General features: G+C 35.0%; 2 protein-coding genes across 3 annotated transcripts in view; one reads left to right on the top strand and one right to left on the bottom strand.

Annotated features, from left to right (window-relative positions):
- Nucleotides 1-7,344: 7,344 nt before the first annotated feature.
- Nucleotides 7,345-19,379, top strand: LOC129756859 (LIM/homeobox protein Awh-like). Of its 2 annotated transcripts, XM_055753899.1 has the most exons (4): nt 7,345-7,903; nt 17,844-18,025; nt 18,142-18,572; nt 18,639-19,379. In XM_055753899.1, exons 1-4 carry the CDS (start codon nt 7,898-7,900, stop codon nt 18,794-18,796), a joined length of 777 nt encoding a protein of 258 aa, XP_055609874.1. In that variant the 5' UTR covers nt 7,345-7,897; the 3' UTR covers nt 18,797-19,379. The 2 variants fall into 2 exon arrangements, with proteins under 2 accessions (XP_055609874.1, XP_055609873.1); XM_055753898.1 differs by having other exon boundaries at nt 18,142-19,379.
- The window catches only part of LOC129756858 (integrin alpha-PS4-like), a 39,198-nt gene continuing 37,507 nt past the window's right edge, over nt 19,119-20,809 (bottom strand). The window contains exon 8 of the mRNA XM_055753897.1: nt 19,119-19,500. Coding sequence (XP_055609872.1) covers nt 19,429-19,500 — 72 coding nt within the window. The 3' untranslated portion in view covers nt 19,119-19,428. The remainder of the gene's footprint in view (nt 19,501-20,809) is intronic.

Raw genomic sequence — 20,809 nt, 5'->3', positions numbered from 1 at the left:
AGAAAAAGTTAATCCATAGAATTTACCATGTTCAAAGATTCTTTGAATCTTATTGGATTTATTCCATGGATATACTTATGCTTGAACATAATGCCAGCAAGTAATAAAAAGGAGCTAATAGCGATTTTTTTTTTCATTCTAATTTAGATATATGAAGAACTTGATCTTTTCGCTAGTTTTTTTTTTCTCAAATCACAGATAGCTACGTGCATTATGCTTCTCAAATATTCTTTTAAAAAACGCAATGAGGATTTCATTTTATGATAATATGTTTATACTCGAACCAAGTGTTTTACGAGCGCGATTTTATGTTTTTATTAGAGACGTTTAAAAACAACCGCGTTTAAGCGAAAAAATATTTAGTTTCCTAGTTTCGCTAAAAATTTGATAATTGAATTCGTTTATTGAAGCGCATTCTTATGTTAAACTTGTATTGAAAAAATACTATTATAGTGTTGAAGTAAAAGTCTTGAACGTTTTCGAAAAAAAGAAATAAATAAATTTTCGTGACGTCACATCGTATTCTTTACCCGGGTGTAACTCACCACCTGTTGAACCGATTTTCATTCTGAAATTTACATTGAATTTCCTCAAAAAGTTCATAGAAATCCTCAATTTGCGAAAACATGTGACTATTAGGAGAATCATCAATTTAAAAAAAAAAAACAGTAGAATTTTTTAAAAGACGTCACAACGCTTTAAAATAGATACCTTTATTAACAATTCCGATTATTCTTTAACTAATGTTATGTTTCAAATATAGTTTTTTTACCATTATTTTGCAATTTTTTTAGATATAGCTAGATTATTGACGAAGTTTTTTTTTCAAATATAGAATAATGGTGAAAACCAATTTATTTTCATACTGAAACTTTTAAAGTTCAACGATGATATACTCAATTCTATAAAAAGTTTACTGTAAATCTTTTGAAGAAAAGTAAAGCTAAAGAATCAACCTTTTTAATTCTGTGAAATTTGTTTTTGAATAATGACAAATAAAAATAATTTCTCCAGTTGAGGGGTGCTTGGAATGGCCCAAATTTATTCCAGTACAATGAAATATCAATGTTTTTCTTTAAAAAAATATTTTTCATTTTTATTCAAGTTTTTGTCATTTAGAAAAATAAAAAAATCAACGCCTGGAAAGGTTAGTGATTTGGATTGATAAACTTCTTTTATATGAAAATTTTATTTAAAATTTGTTATTTGGAATATCCTTGTTATAATTGGTGTTATCCAAATGTCACTTGAAGTTATATTCATATGTTGGAAAACTAATTCTACAACTAATTAACAACAGTCACACATCCCTTTGATTGGTATCCAAAAAAATATTAAAAATATTTTCATTTTTACAACTTATCCTTGGAAATAATTCCACAATTTTTGTATGCTCAGATGAAAGTGCCTGTAGTCTCTTTAAGCTGAACATGTGCACCCAGTTGCCAACAATAGGTTTTGTGCAATAATATAGTATACAATTGTGTTGCATTCGTGCAATTTATTTCAGTTTATTTATTTTTTGCACTTTTTTATTGTTCCTCCCCTCGTGATGTTCCAACATCGAGTGACAATTTGAGATCTTTTCCGGCTTTATTTAAAAAAATGTATTTCTATCTTTCTGTTTTGTGTAAATATTCCTGTAATTCGATAGCAAACTAGCCTGAAGCGCGATAGATTCATCATGTTTTGTTCTTCCCATCCATACTTATTGTTATAGTAAAACAATCATAATTTCTACAATTTTATACCAATTGTGGTACATTCATCCTTTAAAAATTCCTAAAAACTTTAAAAATCAATTTAAAACAAAGAAGTCAAGATTGTTAAATCTTAACAGTAATGGGTAACTAAAATTGGGCTTAAAAGGAAATATATAACGTTCAATAAAACACTCCAGGCTTTTAATGATAATTGTATCAAAGGAAAGTAACATGCAAAATTTAAGTAAGAACGCTGATTCTCATCAAAAAATGTTTTAAAGAAACATTTACTAATGGTTTTCTTAAAGTTATAGCAATTCCTACATGCGCCTTTTTCAAAACTGAAAATTAAGATTTTTATTTTTTAACTTTATTTATTTCGTTTTGCAGCAAAGAAGTTTTTACAACTGTTGAAGCCACCGCACTGATAAGTTATTTTCCGTTCAAGTATCTAAGCAATTTTTATATAACTCAAAGTACCTAATACTTAAATTTATCTATCTATTACAAACAAACCAGATAATATTTCAAGTAATTAATTGTGATCCGGTAAATCATGTACGTCACTTATTTTCAATGCTCTTGAATTTTCATCTCTTTTTATAAAAACGTTACCGTTCGCAAACCAAACAAACTTGTAATTGTTATCATTCCTGAATTCCCTGCAATACTTATTAGACGTTGATTTAAGTTCGTTAATCGATGATTGAAATAGATTTGTTAATTGACGTTCAGCCTAATATTGTTATAGCTCAGCGGTTTTTACCGATCCATCCTCATTAGCTTATCCTTTAGCGCAACGTTCATAAACCGGACCAAAACCGGTGACACACCCTTGGCGTTCAATGACGTGAGACGTACGATACCAAGAACTTCCAAGAACCGCAAAATATCCCCAGGCCCCAGCACACTCACACGCACGGCCATATTGAACCATAAATGCTTGAAAAATAACCATAATCGAAGTTTTGTGGGTTAAGTCGTTTTATGAGTTTTTCGCGGAAACTCATAAATGGGATTTCGAGGAGAACTTGGATTATGGTTATTTTTCAAGCATGATCAAAAACTGTGAAAATGAGCAGAAATTAAGGAAAAAATTATCAGAATGATCGAAGAACACAAGAATCAATGAGAGTTTTATCAATAGAACTTTTATTTTAGAATCCTGTTAATTGATGTGGTTATGAATATCCATCCTGAAATACTTGTGGAACTTTTGGTATAATTTTATTTTCGTTTTCCTCTACATTTCGTTGTTCGACTCTTCTACGTCTCTCTCTCCTATGAATGCGAAGTACCCGATCCTGCTCCTGCATATTTTCACTGGAAGCTCCTGATCCGGATTCATAGCAACCTGTGATCCGCAGTGCGATGGTAGAAAATTTCCTTGCCCGTTTGTTCTGTTTGAGAGAAAAAAATGTTAGTGGCGTGGAGGATGTTTGAAAAATATGTTTAATTTTTACTACTTTTGTTTAATCTAGTTGACTTACAAGCTTTATTATCAGGTGATTCTCATGGAGCTGGAAAATGAACTAAAATTATCGGTCGATTTTACGCGTAGCTGCCGAAAAACAAACAAGTTATCTGCGCATCAAAAGATGGCGACTGTTATTTTTTACATATTACGGTTGAAATTTAACCATTTTCATTATTTTTCGTTAGAACTTCCGAAATGCTTGAAATTGAAACGTATACTATGGTTAAAAAACAACAATTATGACAGTTCTATCGGAAATCTCAAAAAATGGTTCAAGAAAAGTCATTAATGGTTAAAAAAATATGAGCGTGCATGATGTTGTCGAACAAGCTGTCAAGATTCTCGTTCTCTAGCTGCACCACATTATAAATTAACAAGTGACTCTCGATGTAAGATTGCTCAAGTTGGTTTACTTTATAATTCAATTCTTCAATATTTTGTTGAGCTTAAGCTCGATTATTTTTCAGCTCAGTAATTTCCAACTTCATTGGAAAATATTCGATTTTGGACATCAAGTGAAATTTCGACATCCTCGAATTTATTTGAAATGAATAGCTGAGAAGCTTTTACTTTTTCCACTTCATGGTGTCGTTTTTCGATAGACTTGTAATATTCTCCGCGATGCTATCAAGTCGTACGTTAGTCGATTCACTGGCTTCCATAATGTCCTCTTTTATCATTCTATGTAGTTCTAAAAGAGTTATCTCAACACCACCTTGATCGCTACCCAACTCATGACGATCATCATTGTTCGTCTCACCAGCTGTTACCTCGATCCGTTGTTTTTTTAGACGAGTTTCTTCTTGTTTGTCCGGCGATACAACATCGTCAGTGGAATTGTTCATTTGTAGCTTATTTTTATTGCGTCGCGCCATACCGTCACAACAAAATTGATTCCACGTCCAGAAGACCAATAACAACAAGAGTATTGCCCGATATTCCGTTCCAGAAAAGCCTTGGCAGTTGGCTGTTCACAGGTTCCACTGAGTGTTCTTCAGATTCTCCGGATAAAACAAAAAGTGATCTGGATCCTTGCTCAATTTCGTGCGTCGTTGGTGAAGTGAAACACTTGGATTTTTGAAAAAGAAAGCAGCACGTAAAACCGGTAGTGATACTTGCACCACAGACAGCAGACGAGTTGTTTTGGTTCAAAACAGCACTTCAGTTGCAGCCCTCAACTTTGAGTTTGACTGAATAATCACAAAAAACTAAGTTCTAACTGGCATACTCCAACCAATGTTCGACAGCCTAACTGCATTTTGAACTTTTTTCATGCCTTTATTCGTATGTTGAACTGAATGCACTGAATGTTCAACATACACAAAGAGGGTTTAATTTTAGTTCATTAGATCGATCTCAGTTTTAATCCTTCGTCGAAGGAAAATGGGATTAGTTTTATTTCGCAGTTCGAACTCCGTTTTCAACCATCGCAAGTAGGAAAAATGGAATTCAACTTTAGTTCGAACAATCGAACTATGATTTAACCAAGGTCAAAACAGCACTTCAGTGGCTGCCCTCAACTTTGAGTTTGACTGGGCAATTGCAAAACTAAGTTGTGACTAGCATACTCAAAACTAAGTTCGACAGCCCAATTTCAATTTGAACTCTTTTTATGCCTTTATTCGTAGCTACTCGAATAGCAGTTCGGCAAAAATGACACGAATGGGATGAGTTCACAGTTCGAACTCCGTTTTGAACCATCGCAAGGAGGAAAAACGGTACTTAACTTTAAGTTACTAGAATCGAACTATGTTTTGAACCGCGGTCAAACCTTTTTTTGAGTTAAACAAAGGAGTGTGTAGTATTAACTGATTTTCATAATCGTTGAGCTTTATTTTAAATAAAATATCCTCCATTGTTTTCACAATCACAATGCAAGTTTCTTTGTTTTAATAGCTCTGTAACTAGTTTGAAATAATATTGAAATTTTTTCAAAGTTTTGGATGATATTGTAAGCAACCAGTTCATTTTAAAAATATTGAAAGTGAAAACTAAGAGAGTTAGCGCCTCTGAAATAAAAAAAATTATGAGGGAGTAACCCACCAAATATTTTGGTTTTAGGTGGAAATGAACCGAAAAAAGCTCTATTTTCTGCCCATGCAAAAATTTTCGTATTATTATTGTATTTTTTTTGCTTCAAGTTCTTCAACGAAACACACTGTGGTTCAATCACTAATGGAAAAAGTTTTAAGCGATATTCTAGAAATTTAAAACATATGCTTATTTTAACAAAAAAAAAAAAAGGGTGAGAGGGGCTCTCAAACAAGATAACTGTAAAATCTGTTACTAATAAGCGTTTTTTTGTATATAAAATTATTTAAGGCTGGTTTATCCTCGGATAATCTTGAAAGTATCAAAACAAAACAAAACAAATTTGTTCATACATATGAACGACTACCTTTTGTGACATTGGTTTCACCATCTTTCATTTCTTCTAACTTCATTCTATTATCTAAAAATGTTCTCACTAGAAAGAACCGATGCCGCCGATAAACTGATGTACATTTTGTAAGTATCTTTCATAGATTATACAGATCATGTTTCATGAAGAGTCCCAGAGTAATGAATAATGGAGGAAAAGAGAAAAACTCTATTATTGGCGATAACAAAAAATGTATGTACGTCACTCCAGCATACCACGACGATATCTACTTTACTTTAATACATGATAATTTTTATACTAATGTTATCCAAATATCCAAATATTTAAAGCAATTCCATATACATGCAGGCACACAGCAGCGGCGAGGCTTGAAAATATTCATTCATTGTGATGAAGAAATGTAACAAATTGGGGTACGGTTATAAAAAGATTGTTACAGTGTGTTAGACTCAATTGGATTAGTGTGATCATCAATGAATAAATTTTGAAAAAAATCAGGTAACGAGAACTAGATTAATCTTTTTCTTTCCAAAACCCAAAATGCCAATATCCACGATTTAAGCTCTACAAACTAGCAACCGGCATGTCAGTAAACATAACAATTTGTTTGCTTTTTTTTCTAACACCACTCCACCACAACTGAATGAGTTTGCGACCATGACAACAATGGTTCAGACAGTTAGGGGCGATTCAATAAAAGTCGCAAAGGTATATTTATTTGATTTTTTTTCTGTTTTACCTTCCGGGACCTCAAAACTTTCTCGAAGGGTCCCAGGTAGCGGAAGTTACACTTATTCTCTACGTCAACCCCCATCAACTAAACGGTGGTTACCCGCTGTACGAACAGGGAGAAGGAATCTAACACGAAGTTGCCGGTAGTGTCATATCGAAAGTTCTACACTCATCCAACGACAATAAAGGAAAAAAAGTCAAGTCATGTGTTTTACTTTTTTTTATCGGTTTTCCGTTCTAGGGGTTGAAACCCCGTTTGAGGGAAAAGAAAAATATCATAAAACACGGTTGCTTCCTCTTAACAAGTAGGTAGGTATAAGTTACACCAAAGCAGCAACTGTGCGGTGCGCTTCACAGAACACAATGCGAGACAACAACAAGAAAGCTGTAGGTATAGCAGCTAGCTCAAACATGCAGCCACCGAAAACCGAACGAACAATTGAAACAAGAGTGAAAAAGGGGCGCGCGCGCACATTCGACTGTCATAAAACTATGACTAGAGTGCGGTAGGGTGAATGGTCGAGGTATTTTTCCCTCCATGCTTTTCCTCCCTTTTGGCTCAATTTCGGCTTCGCCGCTCAAGTGCGTGAAAATTGAAGAGAGAGTGACTGCCGGTCGCTAGGAGTCACCGTTTTATTGAAGGGGCGTGTTATGTTGCCGGTGATCATCTCCGGTTCGATTCCCGCCTTGCTTGCTCGCATTCGTTTTCCTGTTCTCTTCTTGTTCGTTCTGCTGTTGTTTTTCGTTGGGTTGTCAAAAGGGGGAAGTGGTTTCACCGCTTACTTCGATAAACTCCATCCGATTCCGGACCAAGAAGCCGTTGGTTTTTCGAGAGAGGCCTCTCGAAAGGGATTATGTAAACAATTATTGCCTGGACGGAACGAAACTATAAAGAGGAAGAAGAGAATAGGAGCGCCCAAACTCAAGAGATGATGGCTCATGGAAACGTTAAGATACAGAATGCCTTCCATAGGAAGGTAGGTAGCTTTTTTGGGATGTTGCTGATCTGCTGAGCAGCCGGGGACTCTCGTTCAGTCGAGCGTTGAAGTCCGTCGAGAGAAGATGTTGTAGTCACCAGTCGGAGGTAGACAACCACACATTGATCAATTGACCGTTGGTTCGTTCGGTGCTTTTTTTTAGTTCGAAACCTCAAAACCCAGTCGGTATATCGGTGTAACAAGTCTAGACGAAGCGATAGGGCTACCTGCTGTGATGTGAGGAGATCATAGAGACATCCATTGGTGTTCATCTGCTCGGGGTGGAGAAGGAAGAATATATCAGTTCAAAAGTTGCCGTCAAAGGCTGCGGGTTCAAGTGGTTGGTTTTGGGAAGGAGAAGATTTATAAAAAAGTGTAAAAATCAAAGAGTTAAGCCCTCAAGAAGGCAAAAATACGTCATCGGTGGGGTGTTTGTGAGTGAAAAACGAAATAAGATAGGTGGAAACAAGCTAAACAGCTGTGAATTTAAGTTTATTGGAATAAAGCGATTTATCAAAACTGTCAATGCAGAGGATACAGTCCGCCGAATAACGAGAACGAGATTGCTGAAATTGACAAGAGCCGACGGTTGTTAGGATTGCTTTCAGAAATTGATATCAATACAATGAAGGTAAGGACGTGGAAATTTTTAATGTAAATACGCAAACATGAGATGTGTTGATAACAGTGCAGTTATTTTAAGTCGATTATACTTAGTCGTTTTAATATCTTTGTGTCACTCGCTACTTTATACCAACGATGCAGTTGACGGACAGCTATTGAAAAACGTTTCCAGCACAACTGTGTTCGATGTTTACTCTTAGGCTCGAACTCTCAGTTACTTTTGACCTGACACTTAAAGAACTCTCCGGCTGTTGTTTACAGAAAAGTGTACGAGTCGAAGAGTTCTGCATCAATTAATTAGAAATCAACATGAATGTTGAAAAATGCACCATGAAGCATTATCACTTTTCGATGGAAGGTTGACAGTTTGTGTTCAATTTCTTTGCTTAAATAAAGAATTAACTGGCCTTTACTTTCTGAGTTTGGGTAAATTTAAGAGCTCAATCACGTCCTATTTATGATAAAATGACATGATTCAAACGTTGGTTTTAATTTAATTCAATTTTATGGCAGAATAGTTTTAAATCTTATTTGGAATTTCTTTGATATTCAAAATAAAACTAATCCTTTTTTGTGTCATAGAAGCTGAATTTTTTTTGGATTCATTCGTAGGTTTTTTAATCTATTGTCAACAAATTTACTTAGGTATTTAATTCTGGTACTAATCTGGGTGGATGTTCAAGCGAAATAAAATTTTTAAAGTTTATTATCAACTTTTTGTTTTGATTTTCCTTCCACGTTACTTCAACAATATTCTAAAAAGATATGCACTTAATTCTGAAGAAATTTTGTTGAGGGCGGTAGGGAACAGTTTCAGAACCACTGTTCTAAATCATATCTAACTTTAGCTCAATGTATTTATGTTCAATTTTAAATTTATAGAAGTGCTGTTGATCTCAAAATGCTGATGATAAAGCGTTTGAACAGAGAAAGGCATGTCTGAACAGTTGGATATTTTTGCCACTGGACACTCGATTTAGATTCCTGGCTACGCTCGAAAAACAACGCGCAATACCACACGCACGTCGATACCATATTGCGCTTTTATCGTTGTTGAAGAATCGTTGCACAGCTAAGCACATGATTTTGGATTTTAATGCTGTTTTTCAGTCGTTTCAACCAAATTCACTCGATTTTTTTGTCGATTGCACTTATACAGGATTGGTCAACAAGATCCAAAAGTTCAAGTGTTTGAGAAAAGTGACATAAAAATTTACAAAATCATTTGAAACAGCTTGTCTGTGCCCAATAGTTGCACAGGCAAATTTTATGTCGTGCCTAATGTTGTTCGATTTTTTCCAATAGTTGCACATTTTAAAAACCTTCTTAAGGCTCACCCACCATTTGGTCAAAGAGGCTAATATTTGTTATGGAAGCTTATTACTAGAACTTCTTGTTCAAATGAAATCCACATGAAATTTCCTCAGAAACTCAAATCTGTCGCTGAATTTAACCAGAACCATCTGATTGAAGTGTTATTTGACCTTCCAGTATTGAGCTTTTATCTTTATAAATATGTCCTACCAACATAAAATTTTGTGATATTGAAATTCCATAGAATGAAATGAATGGTATTTAAAACTTGCCTATTTTCAGGGGAAAGGATGGAAGGAAGAAATCTGTTTTGCCCCTCTTTACCCCTTTGAAGAAAATGTGATTTTATAAAATAATTGCTTTAGGACTCACTTGGAAGTCGATCGATTTTTACATAACATTTTTACAATTTAAAACTTAAAAATGGACTCAACCACGCCCAAAGTTTCAGATCGTTTGGCTGATTTATTGAATATATCTTTTCAAAAATTAATTAATTTTGAATATCATTTTCATAAAAGTGGGATTATTTGTACTGAATATTACCTTTGTAGCATTTCATCAATCTTCAAAAAGCATTCATTTCACATTGAAAACTTTCCCAACGATTCTCCGACTGAAAAACTGTTTTGATCAAATCAAATTTCACGAAGTTATGACTGTTAATTTTTCTGACTAATAAGAGCCAAATAAAGCTTCACTCAAATGTCTGTAATATTTTGGGACTTCCAACCGTTGACTTCGAGTTTTTGGGAATTTAGGGTCGAAGTTTTCCTACTGTACAATATTTTGGCAAGATTATTATCAAAATCAAGGGGTTCGCGGTTGCCATAAAGTACAGTTTTTTTTTAGATTTATTGTTTCGAAATTTAAAAAAAACAACAGTGTTTTTAGAACAATTTTAAGATTCTTTGCATTAGTGATGCATTAGTTGTTTAAAAACAACACTAATCAAAAATCCAAATATCTAGAAAACGCGTAGATATTTTTGTGTGATGTATTCACAAAAAATATTCTAGAGGTTAAAACAAATTAGCCCATAGTAAATTTATCAGGATATTCTGATGTATTGTATCTCACACAATCGAACAAGATATGCGAAAAAATTGCAAAAATCTATTTTTTTTATTTTTTTGAAAAAAGTAGTTTTTGAAAAATTTCTGTTATTTCTTCAGATTTACAAATTCTAACGAATTTTTAAACCTCAATCAATCACAAACACCTCCCTGCACCCAATTGACAAGGTTTTGAAGAAATCAGCAAAACCGTATTAAAATGAACTAAGAATTTCAAAAACTCAACTTCAAACCTGCTGAGTTTTGTTATTTGAATTAAAATGTTATTATTTCACTGAGTCAATAACTGCAATTCTCATTTAAAAAAAGTCATGCATTAAAGAGTTAAGTGACTTTGACACTTTTCGGATATTGCAAGTTTCCCGACTTTTTAATACATAGATATGTATGTTTTTCAATTAGTTTAATAATCTCAAAACTTCAATTTTAATATTTGAAGATAGAAAAAATATATTTATGAAAATATGAAGTGAGAATAAAGGTTGAATTATTAAAAATCAACATTGAGTGCACATAATATGAAAATTCTGATTGGAAATAAGTTAAGTGAAGCACAAAAAATAATAGAAATTAATAATTAAACGTAAATAACCACTTATTTAGCAAAAAATATGCCATATTAAAGGACAATCCGAGTTTTTTTTCAGTTGCATGTAATCAATGAACGTGTTCAACTCTGTATGGAGGAATAAACAATTGCATATGAAATCATCCAGGAAATTCAAATAAGCTTGAAATGAAGTTTGTTTTTGATTAGATATTGATTTTTTCTTTTCTTAAGCTTCATTTTTTGCCAACACGAGAAGAAGCAAAGTATTTCACCAAAACAAGGTTAAAACCATTAAAAAAAAAAAAATTGGAACCCATTAAAAAGTATTGATAAATTGCAGGCTTCAATAATTTCATGATATGTTATTGCGGAGGTTATAAAAATCAATAAACCAATGGCTTTTCAAAGCAGATAATTGCGATTTTTTATTTTCTTCCTACGGTTAAACAGCTTTCAAATAACCAATTCAAAACATTAAAATTTAAATTTAAATTTTGAATTTTTTGTATGACATCGAATGTCATTTCTGGGGTACAAGTTAGCATTGGCTTTTGTTCACATGAAATGTATTACAAGAACCAAAAATTATTTCACAAATAAAAAAAAGGGTTTTTGAACGTTTTGTAAATTTTTATTTCCCGTACAAATCAAAACACGTTGCGCTAATTCAGGACTAATTTATTGAGTCCTGAGTTTTACAAAAAAATTATTGTTATTTTTGACAGTTAAAGCAACTAAACAAAGTTTTGGGAGGTAACAAATAAATAAATTTGAAATTTGCATACAAATCTTTCAGCGGACTTATGTATGTACAACAATGGGGCGGGAGGAGATGGAGCGGACCAATAATTGCACAATCCGATATTTTCTCTGGTTATGTAAGGATCGTATTGAATACGATTGAGAGAAATATTGACAATTTAAGTCATACCGTGCAACAATGGGTAAGGGTCCAACGATTGGCAAAACACCCTAGTCCAAATGAAAAATTACACCAGACATTTGAAAAAAAAATCGATTAATCCAGACTTGTCGAACGGACTGAACAGTTGAGCGAACGTGTTATTTTTTCCGACATGGTTTTTTTTAAGCCAAATTTGTATGCTCGAATTACTGTCGCCCAATGTCGACCGCGCAGGTGGTTTTAGGCCAAAAAATTGATCGAAATTTTGTTCTAGGAGTCACCTAAGTATAATCAGTATAGCTTTGTTTCTTAGTTGGAGGATTCAATTGTGAATCTGAATTTAACGCAATTTGCTACTTTCTTATCTTAGGATTCATTCTGCATTCCATTAACACGTTTTAGTCAGAAAATCACAAACAAGTGAGAGTATGATTACTTCATTTTTAATTTTCGTAATATAATGTAAAAACGTTGAATACTGTGATGCTGTGGTTCATTATTCTAAATTTGAAGGCAAATGAATAGTACATGACCCTCACGAACTTTGATAATAAATATAACAAATACTTGTAAGTGGGCGTAACTGTTATAACTGTTGTAACAATGATGGAAAAAAATCAGTTCTCAAAAAAGATAAGTATGTAACTACACATTGGAATTGCTTGATAATAATCATGAAAAATTTTGCTTCAAACTTTCATCTGGAAGTGGCTAAGATTGTTGGATGAGCTCTGGAAGTCTAAATACAATAATACAATCTAGTTTTGTGTTTTCTTGAGTTATCAATTGTGTATTTAAATTTTGAGTATTTACATGAAACCCTCAGAGCCGAGCCGGGGTGTAAGTGCAGAAATGGTCTATTTTGAGTTTATAATGCTACACGGTTCTTCACATTTTAAACAATTTTATGTTTTTTTTTCGGATTATTTTAATTTCCATACTTTTACGTTTGAACTCAAAATTACAATTTTTCGAAAAATATATCGAAAACAGCGCAACACGAAAACTTAAAAGCGTGTTTACTCGAAAGTAGCTTTTCCGCACTTATACCCCTTTGGCTCTAATGACCTCATTTTGCATTTTCGTTCTACTCTAATCAAATTGTTGCTTTCAGCTATACTATGTATTATTAATCTTTGAAACACCATTTGATTTGATGTCTTTATTACATTTGTGTGTATTTCCGCTTTCATTACTCACGTTAATGAGAATAATTTTCATATCTAAATATCTAATTTGAAACCGAGATAGAATTGTTTTATTTATACGTTTTGTACAGGGTGACAAAAAAGTTCGGCACACAGGAAAATCTCAATATTTCAAAAAATAAGAAGAAAATCTGAATCTGGCTTTCAAAGCTTTATTCAGTAACTCATGAAGATACCTTCCAGACGATATCTCGGAATTACACCACATTTCTCTGATCGAACCAGCTTCAGACGTCTCGGAAAGTCGTCGCAAGCGGCGCGCAAGTACTCCATCGGCAGCTCTTCCCAGATTTTCGTGACAAATCGCTTGAATTGCTCCAAGTTTGTTATTTTATAGTCGTTAAGCTTCGACATCATGTATCCTCACACGAAATAATCCAGTGGATTCAGATCCGGAGACGACGGAGGCCATTCATTGTTCGAAATGAAATCGGTCAAGTTTTCCTCACATCACGCCTGAACAACCTTTGCGGTGTGGGATGGGGCGCCATCGTGCTGGAAGTAGTAGTAATCGTCTTCAAACAATAGTTCAGCTTGAGGCAGATCATTTTTCTTCAAAACCGTGCCCAGGTAGTAAGCTGCGTTGATTTTGGCCCCTTTATCGATAAAAATAAGAGGCAGTTTACCTCTCTTGCAAATGGCTTCCCAAACCATCACTGATGTCTTATTTTGGAACCGGGAAACGTTCAGCTTGTCCGCAGGAGCTTGCTGGAGGCTCACACTCCAAACTCTATAATTTTGGCGATTGACTGTTTGCTCCAAAATGAACAGCTTCTCGTCCGAAAAATAATCTCGTCATCTGCGCGCCAACCGAGCAGCGATAACAGCTGTTCTTAACTCTGCCTTGGCTCACAACTCAATGTAAACAAACTGCACAGAAACGAAAATCTGTCACTTTGGTCAGCAAAGTTAGCCCTTTCATTTGACATATAGATGGCACCAGAGAGATTCAACGTGTAGGCTACAGGCGACCCCAAAAAAGTGTGACCGGACTTTTTTGTCACCCTGTAACAACTAGGTAATTGAATATAAAAAAAATTTGTGATGAAATGTTCATTTGTCAATTAGTTCAAATTCACTTGGAAAAGTGATAGAAGGAAAATGAAATTATCGTTTTTGGGTTTTTCATTAAAACTCATTGGTATATTCGACCGAATATTTGGCCGAATAATGGAAAACGTTGGCCCAATACCACATCTCTAGTCGGGCTTTACACTAATAATAATAATCTTCCAACGTTTAGATGTACATGGCAAACATATGTTCATTCATCAAAGATCCAATATTGATAGTGACGGCATAACAGCTTTAAATACAGTAGAGCCTTGCTTATCCGAGCTTTCGCGTTATCCGAACCACCGTTTTCATATAAAATCCTAGTGATGTGTTTCTCGTCGCAATATATTGTTATGGTGTTCAATCGACGTTTAACGGCAAGTTTAAAGTCTAAACTCGCCGAAAACAACGATAAAATAGCATAACAAAATTAATGTGCTTACATAGAATGTAGAAATTATTTTTTAAACATTTTCCATAAACTGGGATTTGGTCACCGTTCATTTTATCTTCTCGATTTATGGTTGATTCTTCTCGGTAATGTAATAATAACTTTTATTTTTTACTTTTTAATCAATAAGAAGTTTAAATTTTTTTCCGTTATTTCAACAGATGGTTGAAAAATCTAATCTATAAAGATGAGTTGAACTATATATGTTTGTTGGTTTGATTGTTTGTTTATATGCACCTTATACAAATCCACACCAATTAACCGATCAGTCTGAAATTCGGTACAGAGATGTAGTTGAACCAGGGTGAGGTTTTAGTAATAGTTCTGAGCCCCTCCCACCTAAGAAAAAGGACCCTCTCATACAACTTTCGATTTTATTCACACGAACCAAAAGTCATGGCACCCATTTTGCCAGTCGATTTTCGTTTCCATTGGCGGGTTGCTTTCACCATCACCATGAGCCAGGCATAAGAAACGACCATCCAGAGTTCACGTGTACTGAAAGCAAATCAAAGCTTGCTAAGCATTAAAGATTTGAAAGGGGAAATTTTAGCAGGTGTTTTTTAACCTTCTACTGCTGAAAGCACGTGGTACCGGTACGAGATTTTTTAATGCAATAATGAGCTTACATGTTGTATTGAAAAATACAATTAACTTGTAAAGTATATATTGTCTTGAACTGTAGTGGTTTTAAAAGCGCTGGGGTGCTTTGAGAGTCTTCAAGAATGAACAATGAACTGAATAGTGAACAGTGAATCGACATCTTCAGCTGAATTACTATTTGAACTGAGTGCTGAAAAACTAATGAACAGATTTTAGAAAACTTCAGCTTTTAAGAACCAACTATTTTCATAATTTTAGAATCCCTCATAGAGAAAGAAAAGTAATAAGATTCAGAATTATAAGTTGAAGGCTTCGATTTCAACGCTTTGATAGCCGTCGGGGAATTTAATCGAGGGATTAGAAAATTGATAAGATAATTGAATCTGAGTTTTTTAGTTTCAACTTCATTGACCAATTTATGATTTTTGAGTTATTATTCAATGTGTTCAATTCTACCCTCCATTTTGGGAAGGCTTATTGTAGAACCGTAAAGTATTGCGAATTCAAACAAATGGTATTTCAAAATTTTAACCTTGATCACTCTTTACAATAATTAATGGGGTGTCCAAGAATAGAAACATTGAAATAAACCTCAAATAAAACCTTCCTCATAACATTATAATGAACAGAAGTTTAGTTAAGATGATTTGTTTTCGATAACTCCAAAAAACTATTAGTGAAACTTTCAACATTTGAGAACAAATACTCATAGAACAGTGTAAAATTTAAAAGCGAAAAGCAAACACACAATTGAAAACATGAAAAGTAAGTCTTAAACATGGTTCAACAAGATTTGGAAGCCTTTTCAGAAATTTCAAAGTAAATAAAACTAGAATATACTTTTGAACAGGAAACCATATTGAAAAGTAAGATGATCTCCAGAAGAGATTTTTATTAGATGGGGGATAAGAAAAATAAAAAAAAAACAATTTTATCATTTGAAGATAAATAATGTAAAACGAAAGCTATTCAAGCTTCTCAAAAATTGTAGGTGAAAAAAATGTTTTTCATGATAGGATAATTAAGCATTCAAGGGAAATTATTTTGAAATTAACTAAAATCTCATAACCATAAGTTTATCAATTATATGAAAACAATAAACACAGTGAATAATCTCAATAAAAACTTTAAAAAAAAACTGACAAATGTCTTATAATGATGAATATAAAGCTTCCAAAATTTTGAAAAGTCAAACAACTCATTTTGATTTATAATTTTGTGAACCCGAGCAAGGCCGGGTAAAATCCGCTGTTAAATAAAGTTAACCAAAAAGTAAACTAAAGAATTTTTTTTTAAAGTTACCGCGAAAAATCAACTTAAAATCGAGAAGAAAGCAGGACATTTTAGAAAAGTGTAATTTGCAAGCATGTTTTTGTAGACTGAGTCGATTTGAGATCATTTTTGAATTTCTCAAACCCTGGGGTCTTAAAAGCTTCGTTTTGGTCCAAAAGTCATCCATGATTTTTGCAGAATTTTTAAATAACGTTTACATGAGTAAATTTGAACTTTTAGGTTTGTATGGTAAAATTGAATATTTTGTATTGGAAAATCAACATAATTTTTGTTTCTTCTGTGGAACCAAGCCTGCTGATGATTTTTGTTCCAATTTATTTATAAATTTTTTACAGGAAATTTTCCGCTGAACAACTTTGTCGAAACTTCGTATCTTTTAGACAAAAAAGTTATTAGCTGTTCAACAGGTGTATGTCTTTTGGCATTGATAAGCAAGAAATTCAGCAAAGTATTGCAGGACCACTTTTCATGCCATACTTCGTGGGCACAAGCAGTGGTGTCAATTGAATTCATAGTTTATCAATCCAAAAAAACATACACCTGTTAAACAGCTAATATCATTTTTGTCTAAAAAGATACGAAGTTATGATATTCGACAAAGTTATTCAGCGGAAAATTTCCTTGAAAGAATTTATAAATTGGCACAAAAACCATTAGCAGACTCGGTTCCACAGAAGAAACAAAAATAATGTTGATTTTTCATTACAAAATATTCAATTTTCCCATACAAACCTAAAAGTTCAAGAATACTCTTGTAAACGTTACTTAAAAATTCTTCAAAAAATCATGGATGAGTTTTGGACCAAAACGAAGCTTTAAAACCCCAGGGTTTGAAAAATTCAAAAATGATCTCAAATCGACTTTTAGATAAGTCTAAAAACAGTCTTGATAGCAGAAATTTACTAATTCCGATGATTTATGCGATAGCAAACAACCTTAACTGCCCATCTGCACGAAAACTGCGATGAGAAAAGAAATGTCAGATTTTTTATTGCGATTCTACCTCAGGGTGTCCGTCTTACCCGAATTTCCCCTACTAATCTTGTTTCGCTTACAGAAGCTTAAACTTATCATTGTGCTTTACTCAGTTAATCATCTCATTCAATCAACTGAGTTAGTCTACTCATTCGATCTACGCTAATACTTAGTATCTGTTATTGAAAAAAGGGCCTGCTTTTTTTTATTTATTCGGTTATTTGAAACAGGCCTGCCTAGTATAACAAAAATCATAAAGCAAGAGTACCTAGTGATTTTTGAGAAATCATGAATTTCAAAAATTATGTTTTATCCCTTGGAAAGCAGCTTACCATTAAAATTATCAACATTCACTCCACAATCTTTGTTAAACTATACAACGTCTTTACAAGTAAAAGATAATTTTAAAACCTAAGTTTATTTTTTTAATCTCATTCACTTATTCAAATCTATCAACGTATCTGTAGAAAATTTTAATTCCAGATGTAATAAACTTCAGATTTTCTCTTATTTCCAGACCGAATTCAAATCCTGCGGCGGTTGTTCCGAACAAATCACGGACCGGTACCTGTTCGAGGTTAGCGGCTGCACCTGGCATGGATCCTGTCTGCGATGTAGCGTTTGTTACTGCTCCCTGGAACGGCAAGCCTCCTGCTACTTCAAGGATGGCGAGGTCTACTGCAAAACCGACTATATCAAGTAAGTTTCCTAACCATTTTTCTCCACTGTTGTGTGGGAGCAATGTGGGTGTAAAGTGATTGTTCATTCATTTATGCGTTTGTGTTTTTTTCTGCTTCTGTCTTTTTGATTAACAGAAAATACAAAACCAGTTGCGCCAAGTGTGCCCGGTCGATTTCGCCCTCGGATTGGGTCCGGAGGGCGCGGAATTTCGTGTTTCACCTGGCGTGTTTTGCGTGCGATTCCTGCGGTCGGCAGCTCTCGACGGGGGAACAATTTGCCATCATCGACGATCGGGTGCTGTGCAAGACACACTACATGGAGCTGATTGATGACGGAACGGCCTCAAGTGAGGACGGGTGCGATGCGGAAGGTAACGGCAAGAACAAAACCAAGCGGATCAGGACGACATTCACCGAGGAACAGATTCAGATACTGCAGGCCAACTTCCAGATCGATAGCAATCCGGACGGGCAGGACCTGGAACGGATAGCCCTGGCAACGGGACTGAGCAAGCGGGTCACGCAGGTCTGGTTCCAAAACTCGCGGGCAAGGCAGAAAAAGCACGGTGAGAATCCTTTCCCCTTCAGTAGTGCGGAAATGCGTGATACTAATCAATTTGTGTCGTTCGCAGTTCCCCGTGGCCAGGAGCTGTTCAATGGGCTTCGATCGGATCTGAACAACAACAGCAGCAGCAACGACAGCCCCGGCGGAACCCCGATGAGCGAGGATTGTGCCCTGTCCAAGGCGTCCATCTTCAACCACCACGGGTTCATTAATTTGATGGTGTGACATGAGGCCTCCGCCGGACACCACCCGCCCCACTTGGGTGGCCACGAACATGCACAGCAGCAGGTCGGCTATTCTTGAGGAAAGCCAACCCTCGGAGATGGGAATGGATGGGTCCTGATGATGCCCTAAATGTTCTCAAAAGAAGGCCAAAGTCAATGCCCGGCGCTAAAACGCACATCTCGGGAAATGCGCCCACCGAAAGTTACCTAATTTTCTCCGTTTGCCGATCACCCCGCGGGAAAATACCTACAAAGTGGGAATCAGAGAGCAGATCGACTTTCGGAATGAGAGACTCACCGCGCCGTTGCAAAAAAAAAGCTCGATTTATTTCGATTGCTCAGCCACTGTTACAGAGTTTTGTGTGAACGTACGTTTTGTGATGGTTTCCAAATACCCCTAACTAATTTATTTCTGACTAGAAGATGACAAAACTTGGTGCTTAGCATAAACATGCTTCTTAAATTGTACAGTCTCGGCTAAACTTTCCAATTGTGTAAATACGATGTATAGGATTTATAATAATAAAGTACAGCAAATGGTGAGCTGTAGTATCAGTTCACTTAGACAATTCACTGAGAATGTATGTGTGGTGTTTTTGAGTTTTTTTGGCGTCCGTGCACAGATATCACAGATCATTTGGTAAGGCTGGAGCTGCTGATCATCATTATACTTCCACCCTCGTAGGCAACATTAGGGGTTCCGTCCTGGAATAGAAACATGTTTATTAGAACCTACTTAATTAGGGATCAGAATAAAACAGATGAGGCCCTCAGAGCCAAAGATGAAAAAGTGCAGAAATGATCAATTTCGACAAACATTTTGTAACGGCCCGTAGTAGGCAAAGTGGTAATATCCGTAGTATCTCCAATGCATAATTTGAACATGTATCACGTCAGTCTTATTGAGAGTGGATCTTTGTGTGCTGAAATGTGAAATTTCGTTAAAATGGAAATTCCACCTGGCAGTCTTAGCATTTTGATCCTGGAGTTGTTCGGTCGGTTTTTGTAAAATAAGCTGCATTTTGAGTAAACCTGAGTAAGGCGGTTATTACACCTACTGCCTTCAAACATTTTTCCCCGTAAATTCGCCCTAGTAGTACGTGCCGCGCAAGTGTGAATCGAGCCTACTACGATCTCGGCAGTTAACGGCCTGGCTATACGTTTTGGCATCCAACCCCAGCTGGGAAAGTTCGCTGGCGGTAGCATGTGTGCAAGTGAAAGGACGATTTTATCGGTAAGTTTGCATTTTAGTACCTATGTGAACCTCTTTTTAAGCATTGTGTTTGGTCATTTTATGCTGCAAAGAACTAGGATATTACCACGGCGACTAAGTTCGTGAACCTACACAAACTTCCCTCATTTCGCCAACACCATTTTGTTTTGTCTTCTTTGGAAGCCCACCCCTGGGAAGAAAGTCCGGGTTTTAAGAGACTCCAGCACATCAACTTTATAGTTGTTGGCGCTTAAGTGCTGTTAAGTTGAGCTACGCAATTTTGCAAATAAAATTTTCACTTTCCTTTAGCACGAAGTGGGATTCGGCCCTGATTGAAATCAGTGGCTGTTGGTTTTTGAGAGTTTTATTTGTCTTGTTTCAGTTTCGACTTCCGAAGGAAAACGAGACGGGACAATTTGTTAAGGTACACCGGGGCAAGTGCAAACGGTTTTCACCATAGTTCAACTTTCACATGTCCTAGAAAAATATGTAAATTTTTCAAAAATTATCAATTATCGTTCGTTGCATCATTAAAATGGTTCTCAACAAATTCCCGTTGAAAGTGAAAAATTAAAAAATATTGGTAAAAAGTAACGGCACTTTTGTGAAAAAATTTCTAAATTTGCACTTGTCCCGTTTATGGGGGCAAGTGCAAACGCAATGCTTTTCCCAAACTTATTCAAAGATGCGTCAGTGTATCATTACTAAAACGAATTTAATACATGTTCCGGTATGTTTTATCAACTTTTTTGATGTATTTGCTGTTTTTCTGCAATTTTAATTACTTTTTGGCACCTCAGT

Source organism: Uranotaenia lowii, chromosome 3 (genome assembly GCF_029784155.1).
Source record: "Uranotaenia lowii strain MFRU-FL chromosome 3, ASM2978415v1, whole genome shotgun sequence".
In the NCBI taxonomy this organism is placed as follows: Eukaryota; Metazoa; Arthropoda; class Insecta; order Diptera; family Culicidae; genus Uranotaenia; species Uranotaenia lowii.
Note: the sequence above shows the minus strand (reverse complement) of the source record. Positions and strands in the feature narration are given on the sequence as shown.